At 43.4% G+C, this 19591-nt stretch overlaps 1 protein-coding gene across 1 annotated transcript in view; it reads right to left on the bottom strand.

Annotated features, from left to right (window-relative positions):
* col4a1 (collagen, type IV, alpha 1) overlaps positions 1-19591 on the bottom strand; it is an 89935-nt gene that overhangs the window by 7258 nt on the left and 63086 nt on the right. The window contains exons 21-48 of the mRNA XM_079821023.1: positions 19177-19323; positions 18894-18971; positions 18730-18813; positions 18577-18647; positions 17162-17353; positions 16870-17038; positions 16692-16784; positions 16485-16589; positions 16112-16209; positions 15741-15891; positions 11186-11299; positions 10910-11077; positions 10728-10817; positions 10461-10613; positions 10062-10160; positions 9858-9947; positions 7351-7490; positions 7119-7245; positions 6936-7016; positions 6630-6728; positions 5901-5951; positions 5566-5751; positions 5199-5332; positions 5039-5111; positions 4828-4899; positions 4324-4452; positions 4150-4248; positions 3796-4008 (exon numbers count right to left, since the gene is read on the bottom strand). Coding sequence (XP_079677149.1) covers positions 3796-4008; positions 4150-4248; positions 4324-4452; positions 4828-4899; positions 5039-5111; positions 5199-5332; positions 5566-5751; positions 5901-5951; positions 6630-6728; positions 6936-7016; positions 7119-7245; positions 7351-7490; positions 9858-9947; positions 10062-10160; positions 10461-10613; positions 10728-10817; positions 10910-11077; positions 11186-11299; positions 15741-15891; positions 16112-16209; positions 16485-16589; positions 16692-16784; positions 16870-17038; positions 17162-17353; positions 18577-18647; positions 18730-18813; positions 18894-18971; positions 19177-19323 — 3306 coding nt within the window. The remainder of the gene's footprint in view (positions 1-3795; positions 4009-4149; positions 4249-4323; positions 4453-4827; positions 4900-5038; positions 5112-5198; positions 5333-5565; positions 5752-5900; positions 5952-6629; positions 6729-6935; positions 7017-7118; positions 7246-7350; positions 7491-9857; positions 9948-10061; positions 10161-10460; positions 10614-10727; positions 10818-10909; positions 11078-11185; positions 11300-15740; positions 15892-16111; positions 16210-16484; positions 16590-16691; positions 16785-16869; positions 17039-17161; positions 17354-18576; positions 18648-18729; positions 18814-18893; positions 18972-19176; positions 19324-19591) is intronic.

The raw sequence follows: 19591 nt of genomic DNA, 5'->3' as shown, positions 1-19591 counted from the left end.
CCGACCATAGTAAGCGGACTCCCCGGAAGCAGGGAGGAGCCTGCGCGAACTGAATCGCGTAGCCGCGCCTGATTGTCTTCGCGACCCAGCGGGACAGTCCTGGAATCTGAAGCCAGGCTCCCAGGAACTGCACCAGCGGGGTCATTCGGACTACAGACGTACCCGGTGTGGGGCAGCGATGCAGCGTTACCGACCCGGACAAGGGAGGCTGTTGGGTGTCCCGGTGTGGGGGTGCGGTTAACGGCTGCGTCCTGACAGAGGAGACCAGGGAAGGACGCTCGTTCCACTGGGGTCTGCTCTGCCAGGAGGCTGGCGACAGAGAGGGATGCGAGTGGCGGGACCCGTGGGTGGCGCACACCGTCATCACCGGTCTCTGGGTCCTCAGAGACAGGGACATGAGTTCTTCCCAAGCGCTGCTAGCCCGGGGGCCAGCAGCGGAAGGATTTTACCCCGGCCCTCCACCGGGGGAAGGAGAGGCCCTGCTACCATCCCCTGGGAAGAACTGGAACCCATCTCTGAGTTGTCCACCTCCAGCCTGGCGTTTAACCAGGCTGTAGAGCGGACTGGGCGTCATCCTCAACCACCTCCACAGCGCGGCCCAGGTGAAGGCTGCTGCTGGGCCGGGCGGGAGGGCGCCCTCGGCGGTAAGCGGGCTGAGGCGACTGAGCCGGCGGCTGGTGCAGCAGCTGGCCGCCGGGGCAGTACGTGTTACAACCTCAGTCTGCTTTCGGGAGGCCGAGAACCGTTGGGCGCGATTCCCAGCCGCACCGCCGAAGAGGCCAGCCTGGGATATGGGCGAGTTGAGGAGGCGGGCCCGCTCAACATCCTCCACATCACCAGGTAAGGCCAGGTGTTCTCCCGGACCACAGCTGTGGACATCGCCCGACCCAGGGAGCGTGTGGCCACCTTCACCGCCCGGGGGGCGGGATCAGTTGTGGCACGCAGCTCATTGAAGAGCCCTGGGACGGCTCCACCCTTGTGCATGTGCAAAGGGGCGGCGGCCTGCCCGTAGCTCTGCAGGACCACGCCACCGAAGTAGACGAGCCCACAGGCTTTGGGAGGGTGCTTAGGACAGCCACACCACGCCACGTCAAAGCCCTCTGTGGACACCGTAGTGCGCAACAGAGAGTTCAACAGTGGGGGGAGGGGGCCCCAGTGTACCCTTAGGCCGCGGCCCGATCAAGGGCAGAGAAGGCGGAGGAGGCCACCAAACGATCGCGGGAAGCACGGGGACTTCCGGGACCGCGTGGTCTCCTCATGCACCTCGGGAGCGAAAGGCATTGGGGGCGGGGCCCAACAGCTGTCGGGTGCCGCCCCCAAAAACCAATCGTGCAACCACGAGCACTCGCGACTGGGCGGAGTTCCACACCAGCGCGAGACTCGCGGCTGCCCGAGATAACATGGCTGTCAACTTTTAGGTCGGATCAGGCAGCGCTGACACACCCGGAGGCGGAGCACAGCCTAATCGTGATACCCAAAGGACTCCAGCCCACCCTGGGATGCGGTGATCGACATCTCACTGCTATCTGGAGTGTGAACGAAACGAACGAGGCGTCAGAGACGGGCCGCTGTTTCAGTCCAACACTCGCGGGAAGCGATGTGCGAGAGGGGGGCGTGGCCCGAGGAATGATCGTCGGGGTTCTTAATACCACGCACCGCCCTCAGGTCACCCTGGCCACCAGCCAAAATACCACCTCTCTCGGAGACGGTAGATTGGGGTGTGGCAGAGGGGATTCTCTCTGCTCACGGAGATCACTGAGTCTCGACAGCGACATCGCGATGGTCACGTTCCCGCAGTGGGAACATGACACATCCACAAACACTGCCCAAACGTGCTGAAGCCCAAACACTTCGAGCAGTGAATGTGCCCATAGCAATGGAGATCGATCGCACCCGGAAGTGCACGGGCGAACCGTCTTGAAAAAGACGTGCCACGCGTAAGCTCTTTTTGTGAGAGGAAAGCTCTGCAGAGTGCTGAAGCGCCCAGGGAAACACACACACAGCTGTTGCAGATCACTGCACAGATCAGCAGGCAGGCAGCATGAGATCGCTGGAACGCGCCGTCACACCAACACCCTGGAGAACCGCTCGTCTCAAAGACTGAAGAGAGGACTTCAGAAATCAGGCTTGTAGGAGTGAAGAGATGCTCTTGGCTCCAAAGCAGAAACATAATGCGATATTGCCAGCGTACTTCCTTATATACCCACATGGTGGGGCGGAGTTACGCATGCAAATTCCGCATGCCCATGGCATTGGCACGCCATTGGGCGCTGTTAAACACCTCAAAGGTAATTGGCTTCTAGGCGAAACCCCCATTCGTCAGTCACTGACGTACGTCGGAGTGACTGAACGAAAGGGAACTAATTCGCCACTGGTTCCTTCGAGATTTTCCTATGGGGTTTTATAATTAAATTCATGAGTAAAAGAAACTCATTTTTCAATTCATGGGTAAAATAAAGCCTGTGGTAAACATAACTTGACGATACTTTAAAATTTTTAAGCAGTTATGTTAATTTTTGAAAACGTATGTTTCTAACTACAGAAGAACATTTGTGGTGTGAGTGTGTGCAGTGTACGTATCGTCAAGTTATGTTTAGTAGAGGCTTTATTTTACTCATAAATTGAAAAACCCCATTATAAAACCCCATAGGAATATCTCGAAGGAACCAATGGCGAATTAGTCCAGGTTCTAACGTCATACTAGCACCGCTCTATGTTAAAACAGTTTTTGCAGCTTAAGGGGTTACTTCAGCAATTATCATTAAGCTTTGTATCAGTAGAAACCCGGTAGTATATTCGAATAATCGTGCTTTCCCCCTTCATATCCCCCTGAGACGAGAGATGTATGTATTTTCTGTCTGGAAAAAAGCTTCAGATGGAGTCATTGGAGGCTTTTTTGGCCAGAGGCTAGAGACTACAGCCAGTGGAAGGAGCTAGTTCCGCATGTTTTCAACCTGCCCATAGGGGTGGGATCTCACTCACAGAATGTAAATGCGCACGGCCGCTCGGGCATTCATAACGGAGCAGTCGGAGCAACGCGAGTGTTTTCAATGAATTCCTATGAAAGTTAAGCTTCCATAGGCATGAACTGGAAACGCACCAGACTGGACACGCACTGTGAATGACTGTACAGCTGTGAATGAATGCAGTGCTTAGCTCAGCTCAGCTCTTCGCTCTCTTGATGAATGAAATCTGACTTTCTGTGTTTGTGCTGCGACACTCATTCGGCTTGTGCTGTATTGACTGAGCGAAATGATTTTGTTACTATAAAAATGAACACGATGGTGGGGGGCGGTACCGCAGTGGGCAAGTGATAACCGGTAGCCGTGGCTTGGGAGTGGCCTCCCAGCAAAGCAAGTGCATTCTGGGAGTTGTTGTCTTTCTTTCACATGAGCCAGAAATACATTTTCTGGCTTTTCTCAGTCTAGAAGGCACCAACTTCTAAAATAATTTCACATTTCTACTACATAAATGACCGAATTTAAATACACATTCATCTTTCCAGCGGTGAAGTACCCCTTTTATATTTTTGCGGAAACCATGATACATTTTTTTATGAAAAGTTCAGCATTTATTTGAAATATAAATATTATACAATTTGTAACATTACACAATTTACTGTCACTTTTGATCTTTTTAATGCATCCTTTCTGAGTAAAATATTTTTTTTTTCTTTTTTTTTTTACTTACCCAAAACTTTTGTATCACGGTTTCCACTAAAATATTAAACTGCAACTCTTTTCAACATTAATAATAATAGTGTAGCTATATGAATTGTGTGATTTGTGTGCTGACCTAGGTCTTGCCCATGCGACCTCTCGTTTCCCTGGACATAAAGCAGCGAATATCCTTCATAGATCAGTGTTGTTCCATCTGGACATGGTGGAACATCAACAGTCTGACTGTGGCGGGTTACAAGGAAGCCATGGTCAATTGAGGAAGGGCCAGGAGGGCCGATGTGACCTGGAATACCATCAGGCCCTGGAGGTCCAGGGAACCCTCTGGGGCCTACAGAAAAGAGAATTTGGGAAATAAAATTGGGATCAATGAGCATGACCTTGCTAAGAATGCAAGTCATTTCAGTTCTGCTGAAATTTGCTGAACTTTCCTCCAGGTCGTTCTGTCTAGGATTTGTATCTGTGCACCTACCAGAAGGTCCAGTCTGTCCAGGTTCTCCTTTGGCTCCAGAATGTCCATTATAGCCAGGTGTCCCATCAGATCCTTTTAAACCCTCAGGTCCCATCACACCTAGGAGAGGGGTTTTGTGTTAAGTGATGTTCACTTACTTTTTTCATTGTAAGTTCAGATAGTTGAAAGACTCACCCTGTTGTCCTTTCGTTCCAGGGTAGCCTTGGATTCCAATTAGACCTTGGGGACCCTGTGGTCCTGGAACACCAGGATCTCCCTTTATAAATGTGTGCGGCCCAGGGGGTCCAGGGGGGCCTTCACCACCTTAAATTAAAATATTACAAGCAGAAATTCAGACCTAAAGTGTCCATTTATTATAGGCGCTTCACCACACACTCAATCGTTTCAAATAGGGATCTGTGGAAGTAATTTGGTGGACATGCAAAATGTGAATCTATATTTCTGTAAATACATCCTGTATCAGAAGTCAAAGCATTAATATTAAATGACATTATATTAATGTCAAATATAAATATTAATATATTTGACATCTATGTCAAATATAAAGCAATAATATTAAAGAATACTACTAATATAACATTAGCTATACAATTAAATTAAAAAGGTTTATCTGACTAAACATGAATAGACACTAATAATACAATTGAATGGAAATCTAAGTTCAAGTTTAGTTCATACCTTTGAGACCTGGCAATCCTCTATCACCTCCATCACCTTTAGGACCAACCACGCCTAGCTCACCCTTTACACCTGGAATGAAAGCCACTCAATCTACCATCTCTGTCGAGCATTGCTTTATATAAATATGAAGGATGACACACAGGACAAATAAATTGCACTTCAACATTCTGTCAAGTTTTTCTTTTTCAAATTTCATCTTATATCTTACCAGGGAAACCATTAACACCTTGTGGTCCCATCTCACCCTTTGGTCCATTATAACCAGGCAATCCAGGCTCACCCTACATAGCACAACTCGATTAAATGATACCCTATCATTTTTAAAGAGAATTGTTTTATTATAGAAGATGTAACCTTTACAAACTCACATGACCACCAGTGAAACCTTTGTCTCCTTTATACCCTTGAGAGCCTTGTTGGCCAGGGAAGCCTACATCTCCCTTTTCTCCTTTAGATCCAGCACTGCCTGGAAAGCCAGGTTGGCCTGGAACACCAGTCGTACCTGCGGTAAAACATTTAAATGATCTGGGTGTAAGATGACGCAGACCACATTTTCTCAGCAGCAGAATATGGCTGTCAGTCATGTTTTTGAGTGCTAAATGCAGTTTAACACAGTTGACACACAGTGAAATTATTAACAACAGTGACAACTGTATTTTATAAGCATAGTAACACCTGTAAACTGTTAGAATACTAATAAGAAAATGATTCTGTGACAGAATGTTTAGGGTTCACCTTTTTCTCCTGGCTGCCCCTGAGGTCCCCTGTCCCCTTTAGGCCCCTCCATGGGTGCTCCTGGAAGTCCTCTCTCTCCAGGCCGACCCAGGTCTCCAGAGAATCCTTGCAGTCCCTTCTCACCTTTGGTTCCAGGAATTCCTGGACTCCCGGGAATACCAGGAAGACCAGGGTTGCCTTTGTCACCTGTGTGGAGACAAGGAGAAGTGTTCACAAAATTTTCTTAAATTATTAATTGAATAATAATAATAAGAACTAAAAATGTATTCATTTTTAGTAGAACACCTAGTCCTCCATAAATGAGAACCTAATTATTGGGGATCTGTGATTCTGACCTTTGGTGCCTGCCACTCCGTGGGTTCCTGGTAGTCCTTTTCCAGGTACACCTAAAGAAACAGAACAATTGTTTGTCTTTAGATCATTCACTAGACGTATGTATGCACAAATGTGTGTGTGAAAACTATGACAAATGTTTTAACAAACAAATCATGATTCATCAACTTTTGTACTAAAATGTATTACAAATTAATGAAAAATATGGGAAGAACTGAAACCACACTTTCACAAAAATCACTTACCCTGGGTGGCCTTATAAATGTGTTAAGATTACATTTTATTCCTGCAAGATTCCTCTACATACAGAAATTCAGATGCACCTATGTAGTACGGGTCTGTATAAAAGGTGTTTAAAGTGGTTTTGAGGATGGCACACTTGGCGTTGCTCGAGGACGAGCATGTGCACGCTCTGAGACGATAGCACATCCTTAAAGTGCGTCATATGTTTGCTGTGATAAAAGGTTGTGTGGAATGCCCTCAAATGACTAATCTCTGTCATGCATTCACTCATTTACAATACTCAAAATTGACTACAGTTAGATCGAGGTTAAGAACCAATGAATGTGTGTATGCACGTGTTGTGAAATAGATTTATCCTGAATGGGATGGAAGTAAATGCAAGAAATCTACCAGATTATTAGTGAATGAGACCCACTGTCCAATAGTATCTTTTTAAGGAGTCCAAGATATGTGTGTTACCTTTCACCTTTAGTGCTACAGAATCTTACCGGGTTCTCCTCTCTCTCCAGTGAATCCAGGAATGCCATCTACCCCTGGTTCACCTTTGTCCCCATACGCACCTGGAGGACCCTGCAGACCAGGCTCACCTATTTAAAAAGGGGAAAGGGCTCATTAGGATTTTCACCACCAAGTGTACTGTATGTGGCACATTTGAAGCTTACTGTAAAGTACCTTTATGCACATTTATTTTGTCTTTCTCAGAAATTTTCTACCTTGGAAAGAAACTTGAATGTGTCTAGATACATTAAATATTTGTTTTAAACAGATCTCATATGTATTTCAGTTTGACTTACCTGGACGTCCTGCTGACCCAGGATCTCCTGGGGACCCTGTCAACCCACTGACACCTTTCTCACCTGGCTGACCTGGACTGCCTGCTCAGGAATGAAAAACAAATGTTTTTGTATTATTGTCAACACCAGCTGATAAATAGTACATTTAAGTGTAATGTGCATTGGTCATTGTAATGATCTTGCCTGGGTAACCAGTAAATCCTGTGTCTCCTTTAAGTCCTTGAGATCCCGGAGTTCCTGGGATACCCATGGTTCCCTTCTGTCCCTTCAGTCCAGGATCACCAGGGAAACCAGGGGCGCCTACATTTCCCTGTAAGTATGAGATGAGTCCGAGGAAGATATTCATTAGCATTGATAATGTGCAATGTTATACTTGTTGTATGAGACTCATACTATGATTATAAATAACACAAACCTTCGCTCCAGGGGGACCAGGGATTCCTATTCCTTCTGCACCAGGGTCCCCTTTCTCTCCTTTGGAGCCATCAAAACCCTTAAATCCAGGGTGACCCGGTAATCCACCAAGACCTTTAAGACCTTTTGGCCCCATTGAACCTAAAGAACCACAAAATGCTCATTACGAAGCAGTCAAACTACATAACAACAGTACCAGAGGTATTCACATTAACCTTACAATGTAGCCCAGACAGCCATGGTTCAACACTTGCCTGTAGATAAAGACTAAGAACATTTTTAATACGTAATGGCTTATGATCTATGAAAAGTCATCCAAGGGTCAATGATTTATTGCTCATTTTTGTCCTATTGATTTTAATGCTGTCAATCGATTTAAGATATAACTAATTAATCACACATTTTTAATCGTTTCAATTAATCGTTGATCACACCTAACATTAAAATGACTTTGAATGAAGGCCAGTATCACCAACCAATACTAATGATGTCTCGATTAAATGCATTTTCCCCTTATTTTTGGGGATGAAATGAGTAATTATAGCCATACATACAGAAAATATTAATCACAGAAATGAAATGATTTATTAAAGGCTTGACAGCCCTTGTCTTGTTGAATTGAATTGAATTGAATTTCTTTATTGTTATTGTATGTGTACAATTGCCATTGCACCCGTCCATTTCACTTTCAGATTCCTCTCTAGATGCAATAATATAAGTAAAAAAATGTTTTACATTATCCTAATACTAAGCAAAACAATTTTATAAGATAACCAAATACAATTTAAATGTATCAATCTAATGTAAAAAAAAAAAAAGATAACAATAGTTAACATAGTATACACAGTATACAGCACCATAAAAAACCTAAAACAATGCCAGCAACTACACACTATTAAAGTTCAAAATTCATTCTCTGTGCATCAATTAATGGATTACAAAACAGTTAAGGGGGGGGGGGGTCTAATGCTATTTCATGCATTCTGACTAATTTACACAGTTAAAGAGTTGGCCAAAGTTTCAAAAAAAGAGTTGGACGTATGACGGTGTATTTCTGTGCCAAATACACCAAGTTTCTGAAAGTTTTTTTTCGAGTATGACGTCATAAAGGGCGGAATTCCTTGTATAGGCACTTCTCCCGGATGAACGCGTGTGCACACCAACCAGAGTGTGAGAAAGAGCACGCCCATCAATGAAATTGTCCGGGTTACGGAAGCTACCAGCAGCACTGTCATTTTGTTTATAGACCATGAAATCAACAATGTCACTAAAGAAGTGTGTTTTTGGTTGTGTGGGAAAGATAACCTTGTTCAGCTTCCCAAATAACCCAGTGTTAAGGAAACAGTGGATGCAGTGTGTTTGTTTTTTCCTGGTCATGAGTCGAAACCGCAGGCGCTGGCGCTGGCGCTTTCTTTCAAAGCACTTCATTATTATTGGAGTTAGGGCAACTGGACGATAATCATTCAAATTGCTGATCATTCAAATTGTTTGTTTTCTTTGGTACTGGTACTATGATAGATGACTTCAGGCATTGGTGACTCTTGTCTGTGATAAGGACAGATTGAAGACACTCATGAATACCTCAGCTAACTGTCCAGCACATTCTTTAAGTAACCGTCCTGAGACCCCATCTGGGCCTGTAGCGTTCTTTGGATTACATTGCGGATTTCCTCCACAGTTTTTACATTGACCTGGTAGGTTAACATCCTCTGCAACAATAAAAATACCATCAGGATAAGCATTTGCTGTTTAATGGCTGAGTTCAGCAATACTAGTGCTTGCTTAGAGTTTGCTTGAGGGGGAATATAAACGGCCATAATAATAAATACAGATAATTCCTGAGGCTGATAAAACATCCTGCATTTAAGCAGAAAATATTCCAAATCAGGTGTTTTAGAGTCTGGCCAGCACCCCCGCACACCGGCCATGTTTTAGCCTACTCTCTTGGCGTCGCCAGTTTCTCCTTCCGGTCGGAATAGTAATCCACCAAGTTGCCTGTGTTCTGGCCAATTGCCTCAGAATGCTGTCGATGTCACGGAAAAACCCTGAGCCCTAAAACCCTGTTGATCGCAGCTTCATCCGATATTCAGTAATTCCGCGCAATTTTTTAAAATATTTGTATTTATGGTTAAGCTAAGCACAAAAATAAAACAAAACAAGTAAATAGCCTTATAAGCATTGTGTAGGAAAGTGCAGAGCCACTGCGTCTTCACGCACCACCATCTTCATATATTACACAGAAAAAAATAAAACCATAAAACTTTTGCTTAAACTTAAAATGGTAGTTGTTAAGTTTAGGTATTGGGCAGGATTTAACGATGTAAAATATGGTCATGCAGAATAAGGCATTAATATGTGCTTTATAAGTACTAATAAACTAACAAGCTAATAAGCAACTAGTTCATAGTGAGAATTGGACCCTAAACTTTTATATGTTTTTATTTAGTTTATTTCTTATTAGCACACATGTAAAAAAAAAAAAAAAAAAAACAAGAATACTATATGTACCTGGGTATCCCATGTCTCCTCTGGGGCCTAAGTCTCCAGGATCTCCAATATGTCCTGTCTCCCCAGGGATTCCAGTGTCTCCTTTCTGACCTACAGTGTAGCCACAGTAATCAAATACTGTTCTCATAATAACATTTTTGAGTCATAGCGCTTAACAGCTATCATAATTTTGAACTGACTTAGATTTTTGCTTTAGGGACTAACCTGGTTGTCCAGGTGAACCTGGCATTCCATCTTTTCCTTGCATTCCAGGGTCTCCATGTGTTCCAGGCACCCCCTTTTCTCCAGTAGGACCAGGATCACCTGATAGACAAGTCTACTAAGTTTACAGTTCACTGATTTTCAACAAATGTAAATTTAGGTAAATATTTGATTATTGCTCTCTTTGGAAGCCACTATTTCAGAAATGGGTTTTTGTTCTATTCTTGTTATTAAATTGCATCTGTTGTCTTAAAAACAGGAAAAAAAATGTCTGACATTACATTTTGTGTTAAAAAGATTTTGTTTGTCCAGTTGTTCTACAGTCATCAAGACTGAACAAAAAAATGTGTCATTGGTTTTGGTCTTGAAACCTCTATGTCAAACACCTTCCACTCTCTTTACCTCTGTCTCCAATGTCTCCTTTATCTCCTTTCCAGTGCCCCATATCTGTATCACTCATGTTACCAGGTGGCCCCTGTAAACCCGGCTCTCCTCTCTCCCCCTTGGGACCTGGATCACCAAACTCTCCCCTGATCCCAATCACACCAGGGTCACCTGAAAGAGACATAACATCAATCACGAAACTTTAGATAATGCAATTCTGCAAGTAAGATCAAGGTATCTTATTTAGTCCAAATAAAAAGCATTGTCTTAAATGTGTTTTCAAACCTCTTTGTCCAGGTTCTCCAGGGTTTCCAATGAAACCTTGCAATCCAGGTGTTCCTTTCATTCCCATGATTCCAATTTCTCCTTTTGGACCTGAAAAAAAACCCATCCAAATATGAATCAGCTTAAGGTAAACAAGTATGTGTCAGGCGAACGGCAGATAATGGGTATCAAAAAGCACTCACCACGTTCACCAGGTAAGCCATCTCTTCCAACAATTCCTGGTTGACCAGGAAAACCCTTAGATCCTGGTTGACCTGGGACACCAGGGCTACCCCTGTCTCCTGGAGGGCCAGGCATGTCCAGACCAGGTAGACCTGGATAACCTTTATCACCCTTTATACCGATTCGACCTGAAATATCATAAAGGCATGTTACAAACCATGTAAGATGCAAACATATAGGCATGTGTGTGCAAATATTATACACCTGTGTGGGTGTTACTTGAGTGAAAAACTCACCAAGGGGTCCAGGGCCTCCGGGTGGTCCCATTGGTCCAGGTGGTCCAGGTTCTCCAAGTCCTGGAGGACCTGGCGGCCCCACCACACCATGAACTCCAGGTGGTCCAGGGTTACCTGCAAAAATCCAAATTAATTTAAAGTTATTATACACCCTGTACCCATCCTCTTAATTTTCCTGCAAGCCATCTCTCCAACACAGATCTCAGACCATTCTCCCTCTTACTGTTTGAGGCAAAAATACATTAGGCATTTTTTAGGTGGGTCTATAATTTCTCAAATTGCATTTTCTATTTCTGCATTTATTGTCTGACAGATTCTTTATCACAGTGAATAAGTAGACCCTCCTGTCTGAACTCTGCATTATAGAAACTGCACCTTTTTGGTTGAATCCTACCTCGCAGACAAATCCTTAAGACAAACATACTGTGCTATCTGCATTTCAAGTTCCCACAATCTCTGCAGACACTGCATACCTGGCCAGTTGGAAAACACTAACAGCATCTAAGTCAGCCAGTAACCTGAGGAAAGTGTTTGGCATTGATCATGTACTGGACATATATTTCCACTCAACATCATGAAGGTCTGTCGGTTGCTGTCTGAGCATGGAGGAGTCCTTGTCAAGAGTGGATTACATCAATGCTATTGTCTAGCATGCACAATACAACCTATATAAAGTATCCAGTATATGCCTGATCTTCCGTCAACCTAAAGGTACTTTCACATCTTTGCCCAATGCATTTAACTCTGTGCAGTGCTGCTCACTTCTTGAACGTATGTTATATTCACCAACACCATCCCAAGACAGTGAAATTTTGTGAAGCCATATTCAAAAAATCATCAAAGATTACATAGCCTAGGTTCCCTGAGAGGGAACTCAATGCTGCGTCTCTTTGTTGACACTATAGGGATGCTTCACCGAAACCGAAGTCTGAAGCCCTACTGGCCACAGCAGTCATATGATGTCACTGGGTAGGCTGACATGTCCATAAAAGGGCGCGCGCATCAAATGTTATCAACTTCAAATTGTCTGAAGGAAGACGTAAAAGAAAAAGTGATTCAGCAGACCAGGCCACCTTCGTCCATTGCTCTGTGGTCCAGTTCTAATGCTCACGTGCCCACAGTTGCTGCTTTCGGTGGGGGACAGGGGTCAGCATGGGCACCTTGACTTGTCTGTGACTATGCACTGTGTATTCTGACACCTTTCTATCAGAACCAGCATTAACTCAGCATTATTTGATGAATTGAGCAATTTGAGCTACAGTAGCTCGTCTGTTTGATCGGACCACACAGGCCAGCCTTCTTTCCCCACGTGCATCAATGAGTATTGCCGCCCATGAACCTGTCGCCGGTTCACCACTGTTCCTTCCTTGGGCCACTTTTGATAGATACTGACCACTTGGGGGAACACCCCACAAGAGCTGCAGTTTTGGAGATGCTCTGACCTAGTGATCTAGCCATCACAATTTGGCCCTTGTCAAACTCGCTCAAATCCTTACGCTTGCCCATTTTTTCCTGCTTCTAACACATCAACATTGAGGACAAAATGTTTGCTTGCTACCTAATATATCCCACCCACCGCTTGTTTGGATATATATATTTGTTTCTTATTAGGAATCTTTTGAACATTCAACAATTCACATGGTTAAACACTTGCTAAACATTGAATTTAATCATTCAATCTTCAAAGTTATAGCCTGTTAAACTGCATGCCACTCATACAACTGGTTGTTTAATTTTACAGAGACTTTTACTTTGTTTTCATCAGTCACATGTGTTCTTTGTCTTCGTTTTCCACCACTCATCTGTTTCCATGGACACCAACTCATCATCATAGCTGATTATCATTTAGTTCATCACCATCATGCATTTAAGTTCCTCCCGGTGCACTCTCAGTTGTTGGTCGATGTTTGCGTGTTGTGTGTGTTTACCCTTGTTTCACGTATGCATTGTTACACCTTCTGTCTGTTCCTGTGTTTATATAATAATAACTTTGTATTGGATCCTGTGTACCTTTGTCTTCATCTGCGTGGCAGATCAACGACCCAGAATGGATTATGCAGCCAAATTCGCTGTGTTCGCTCCTGGATTTCCTTGTTTTAACCAGCCACTTTGACAACGGGACCCTGAAGTCATTGTTCTGGATCGGGGCCAATTATCATCACCTTGTAAACCTCCCAGACAACTCTAGAAATAGTGTGTCTACCTCCGGTCCGGAAATAGTGTGTCTAACACAGCCAGACCCAGAGCCTGTTTCACTACCTGTGACCATGGAGGAATTGTGTGAGCCCCCCGCAGACAGAGAACTATCACATGCCGTGATGCATCAGCCAGAGCCTGAGGATAAGTGGACAGCACTGAACCTGGCCATGAAAGAGGAGCCCCCAACTGAGTCTGACCAGGGGTGTGAGCCTGCGACATCTGTGGCCAAGGGTATACTAGTGGAAATGAGACTGAGGATGGAGTATGGAGGATCGTCTCCCACCTTGAACTGGGATTTGTCTGTTTGTTCGGAATCTTCATCGCTGTTTCTAGACAGCACAATGGACTGTGATTTGTCTGTTTGCTCAGAACCATCGTTGCTGTTTCTAAACAGCACCTGCATGGACAATGTATTATTACCTTCGACCCTGTCAAGTCTCCATCTTGAGTGGATCTTGTTGCTCCATCTCAGCCCGTCGACCTATCGGCTTTGCCTTGGCTGCTTCGACCTTCAATTCCACCGGGTTCCCTGAACCCATCGGCTCCCCCTTGGTCACTGCACCTCCGCCACGGACTTGTGGATCTACTGCTACGCTTTATTCCTCCACCCCTACAGCTGCAGCGGGCTCCTCCTGCCCCCTCCTTCCCTCTGTCCTCCATCACACTGACATTGCACTCTGGCTCTACCTCAGATACTCAACGGCTCTCCGTCTGCATCTTGGGATCCATCGGCTCCGCCTCCGCCGGTTGTCCTCCAGTTGAGTCAGCCTCTAGTCCACTTTGGCTCCTCCCTCCCTCGACTTTTCCATGGGCTGTCATCTCTGGGCTCTGGGTCTGTGCCTTCAGTTAAGATGTCAACCATCATCGCCACCGGGGTCTCGTCATCATGCGGATGTCACCTTTCCTTGGTCACCACCCATCACCATCCCTTTGCCATCTCCTGTCGCCATCCCTGCACCATCTCCTGTCGCCCTTCCTACACGATCTCCATGCTCTCCTCCTAAGCCTCCTCCTTCTCCTCACCAAGCCAAGAGGTCACGCCTTCCGGGAGGGGGCGTTCTCTCACACGCATTCGTGACAGAGAGAATTCAAATTTTTCCTATTTTTTACCCAAAATAGGATGGTGTGAGCATTACTGAGCGGTAAATGCACTTCTGTTTCATTCATACTGGAAGCCGGAGGGTGCCCTCGCACAGAAAGTCCAAATATGCTCCACAGAAGTAACTTATGATGTTCCAGAAAAACCTTAATGTGGACAAAGGCATCCAGCTTTCACTGTAAACAAATAAACTCTTTGAATGATTAAACAAAGAAAATAAACACATGACTGGGACAATATATGGTTCATTTGAGTTCTACAAGCCATCTCGGGCATTTTACACAAAGTATATTTATAATGCAATGCTAATCGACAGCCTTTATCACTGTATAGAATACTGTATAGAATATACTGTCGGACTTATTCTTTAATAAGAAACTACATCAGCTCACTAAAGGTAGTTATTTCAAACAATTGACTGATGTTATAAAGTGAGTTTGAAGTAAAAACATTGTTAATAAATGTTGTCTTTTGTTGGACAACCGGTTTAAAAATGCTTCCCATTACAAGTTTGGGAAGATGTTTGGCGTGTGTTGCTTTTTCAAATGCACATTCAAAGTTACTCAAACTCATTGTGCTTTCAGAGATGGAGTAGCATTTACTACCGATGGCACAACCATCTTCACTAATATGCTGTGCATATATTTATTGAATTGAAAAGTTGCATACTTTGCGATTCATAATTGCGCTAAGCCAAATTGTGATTTCGGTTTGATTTTAATGAATCGTGCAACCCTAGCGAACAGGTGGTTATTTAATAATCGTGACAGGACTAGAGCTTGCCATTATGTCTAACTAAACAGAATGGAAAAACAACCACACATGCACAAACAAACAAAGCAGCTTCCTGAAGACAAATAAGCTGATGACATTTAATGCGGGGGCCCTTTTAAAGACATGTCGGGCACCGAGTGATGTCAAATGACTGCCGTGGCCAATGAGATTGCTGTGATGATTTCACAGATGCTTTAGACTGTGAAGCATTCCTGTAGCATCAATAAAATGATGTAGCATTTCCTTTAATTTTTTTTTTTTTAGAAATCTATCAATGAAACCATCAGGATATTTTTAAGCTTTAATGTTTTCACATTTTTGTACACTCAACTTTCTGTGATCTTCTTAACTTCCAAAATCAGTTACAATGGACAAAAGGGTCTGGTAAATATACCATAGTCACTTCTCAAAGAAGTGCATTTTGAACATCTGGTAACTAATCTATTCAAAAGTATTATGTGAAACCAATATATAACTGGACACCTTTGATTCCTTGAGGTCCAGGTTGCCCAATTTGCCCTTCAGTTCCAGGAACCCCTGCCATTCCAGGATTACCCTTTTCCCCTGGAAATCCTGGCACTCCTTGGAGACCTGTGGCACCCTTAGGACCTGGAAGACCCTTGCCAGGTTCACCCTGTATATGATACAGATCAAAGTCAATGATGAAGTGACAATTTCTTACCTATTTCTATATATATATATATATATATATATATATATATATATATATATATATATATATATATATATATATATATATATATATATATATATATATATATATATATATATATATATAAAAACATTTTACATCAAAATATACATCAAAATCTAAATGGCATCCACCATCATACTTTTTGCCCAGGTGTCCCTGCACGACCAGGAAAGCCATCCTGACCTGGTTGACCAGGCTCTCCTGGAATTCCATTGGGACCTGGAATCCCAGAGTATCCTAGCAGAGGGAAATATAGATAGTTAGAAAACAATACAGATTAGATCATTTAAACATAATTTGACACCCATTTCTGCAAAAGTAATTGGGACTGAAATGTTCATTCTCTAGAATATAAATAGTTCGATATTTGTATATATTTGTGTGTGTGTGTGTATATATAGCTGTTGTCATCAATGAACAAATTTAGAGTTTAAAAGTTAAAGGTGCAGTGCTTTAGCACATTTATCCTTTAAACATAAATTAACTGTTACAGTCTGGCACTTGCAGGTTACCTTTTGGCCCTGGGGGCCCAGGAAATCCAATTCCTGGCAGCCCAGGGTCACCTTTGTTTCCTGGGGATCCATGAACTCCACGTTCACCAGGAACACCTCTATCACCTGAGTGACAGCATGAAAAAGACGTTAACACAGCCAGCTCTGCATCACACCTCTGAGTGCAGTTTTCAAGCAGTATGATACATTAGCATAACCTGAATTTACCTTGAAGACCAGGTCTACCAGTCTCTCCACGAGGCCCTGGGGCACCCTGAGGTCCAGGTAAACTTTTTACTTGACCAGCATCCCCTTTACTTCCTATAAAGGTATTTGTGATTATGGTTATTTTAAAGAGCAAAGCACAACTAGTGGATAAGAAAATGTATTACTCTAAATTAATGACCTGGTAATCCTTTCGATCCTTGTGCACCAGGCAACCCTGAAGAGCCTTTTTCACCAGGTTCACCTGGCCGTCCTACGCCTGGGATACCTGGGGGACCTCTCTCACCCGGAGGGCCGGTGATACCAGGATCTCCATCCAGGCCACGATCACCCTTAATACCAACTCTAGCCTAATCATAGAAACAAGATTTATGAATCAAAATATCTTCTATGGTTGAGAAAACATTGCAAAATAGACCTCAGTTGCACTGTGAATTAGATGCAAGTATTTTTTGTCGGATATTTGTACTTACAGGCTCTCCCTTGGGTCCGGGTTGCCCTGGCCAGCCATCTTTTCCTGGGAGCCCATCAACACCTGGGAATCCTCTGTCTCCAGTAGTACCAGGTAAACCCTTATCTCCTTTGAACCCTGGACCCACAAAGACATCACCAGGTTCACCCTGAGCGCCAGGGGCACCCATTAAACCTGGAGAGCCATCTTGACCCTAAAGTCCAAGGAAATGCAAGAACAAAGGTAAAATTTGTCCAGACAGGATCTAATGTGTTTACATTCACATTCTAATTAGACTAATTAACTACACACAGCTGAACAGAACGAGGGTAACCAAGGAAACACAGGAGTGGCGGGAAAAGGAACAAAAGAACATGTGACTGAATCAAAACACACAGAGAAGACCTAAAAACAGACAGACATGTGACAGTATACTGTTGTGAGCATTGATTAAAATAATAAAATAAAATAAAAACCTGACGGCATCCAACATCCGCGCACCCAGAGTTTCTCTGCACGCTTACGTCACGCGTCAGCCCTCTCATGCACACACAGATGACTTTTGGTCGGAAGCGATAGTCTACAGTTTAACATTTTTTAAATATTGGTATTTTTCTTACAAACACTTTTCGTTTCACTTCAGAAGACATTGACTGATCCATTGGGATCGTATGGATTACTGTAGTTATCGCTGTCATGTGTTGTTTGCTGCTTCAACTTTTAGGAACCCAAATTAGTTTTCATTAGCAGAGATAAGTTATTTTTCTGTGTTCATCTGAAGAAAGAAAGGCGTAAACATCTCGGATGGCATGAGGGTAAAAGACGAGTAAATGGTGAGGACATTTCTGGGTGTACCGTATTTTCTTTTAATACATAATACAGAATAGGGGACATGGGATTCCTTAATATTCATCTGTGGCAAGAACGAAAAAGAAGAGGAGGATGAAGCCAAGTGTTGATGAAGCCAAGTGTTGCAGAGTGTTGTAAATCAGTTTTGAAAGTTGTTTTTCAAATAAAGGTTTCAGAGTGATATCAGATAGAGTACGTGTTGTTATTGTACCCTGTAACTACATGAAACAAGAGGGGAAAAAAACACCACTTTCATTTACAGCCCGCAGATTTCACACTTGCCCTTTAACTACATGGATAATTACCCCTTACTTAAAAATTACTTGCAGCATAAATAATTTGTTTATTTTCCTGGTAGTAACCCCTTTATTCCCCAAATATTACATATTGCTCCCTTATACCTACACATACGTACTTTATAGTTACACTTTAATTACCGAAAGTTGTAAACCGCTGTAAATTTGTTTTACTTACGCAGTACTTTCCAGGCTGTAATCTAAAGCGTGTAACCCAAAAGTGTGATTAATCCGATTAAAATGTTTAATAAATTGACAGCACTAGTTAAATAACAATAGAAAATGTACGTACAGGATTTCCAGCAGGCCCAGAATATCCTGGCACACCCTTCTCTCCTTTACCCCCTGCTGGTCCAGGAAAACCTAAAATGAAAAAATCCAGCATGATGCATAATCTCAGAAAGTCCAAACATAGCAAAACAAAGGCTGGCTGATTGCTTCTCACCTTGCTGACCCTTTGGCCCCTGAGGACCAGGCAAACCTGGGGGCCCGGAACTAGAGCACTCTGTGCATGTTTCGCCTTGATTACCTGAAAGAGTAGAAAAAACTCAGAACCAATTTTGAGGAAACCAAAACTACAGTGAACAAATGACTGAATTACTTTCTCACCTTTCTGTCCCACCTCTCCTTGCAACCCTGGAGCTCCCGGAGGGCCAGGAGATCCTTTTTCAACATTGCAGTTTTCATCTAAAATAAACAAGATTAATGCCAATGACATTTTGTAATGGAAAATCAAAGGAACCACACACTCATCTTTACATATTGTGTCTCATCACTATCAGCATCTTTATAGAAATTCCATGATCACTTCCTTTTTTTCCATGAGGTTGTTGAGTTATGTTTATTATCACAGCATGACTAAAACAGTCCTTTGTGTTTAAGATGTTCTTACTGATCGGCCCTGGTGGTCCGGGTGGGCCGGGCTGTCCATCAGCTCCGTTTGGACCTTTAAGAGACACTCCATCAGCTCCTTTATCTCCCTTCTGGCCAATCTCTCCAGGAAGGCCAGGAGGTCCAGAAGGGCCCTCAATATATCTGCCTGAAGTCAGCCATGGACATAGGGGAAAGGATCATCATTACTGTGAACTATTGTACAGAATTATACTTACTGTAATGACTGAGACAAATCAGACACAAGTATTTGTTATATTTAACAAATAATATTTTAAACCCCTCACCAACCACAAAATAAGGGCACTGTGCCTGTCACAACCCCCTCAAAATAATAGATCCATGCCTCTGGTTACCATGGTTTTACGACTAAAAATAATGCGAGTCAACTCTCACTCTGTTGCTCTATGGAAAAA

The sequence above is a fragment of the Gobio gobio genome, assembly GCF_949357685.1.
Source record: "Gobio gobio genome assembly, chromosome: 7".
Taxonomy (NCBI): domain Eukaryota; kingdom Metazoa; phylum Chordata; class Actinopteri; order Cypriniformes; family Gobionidae; genus Gobio; species Gobio gobio.
This window is presented reverse-complemented; position numbering and strand designations above follow the sequence as displayed.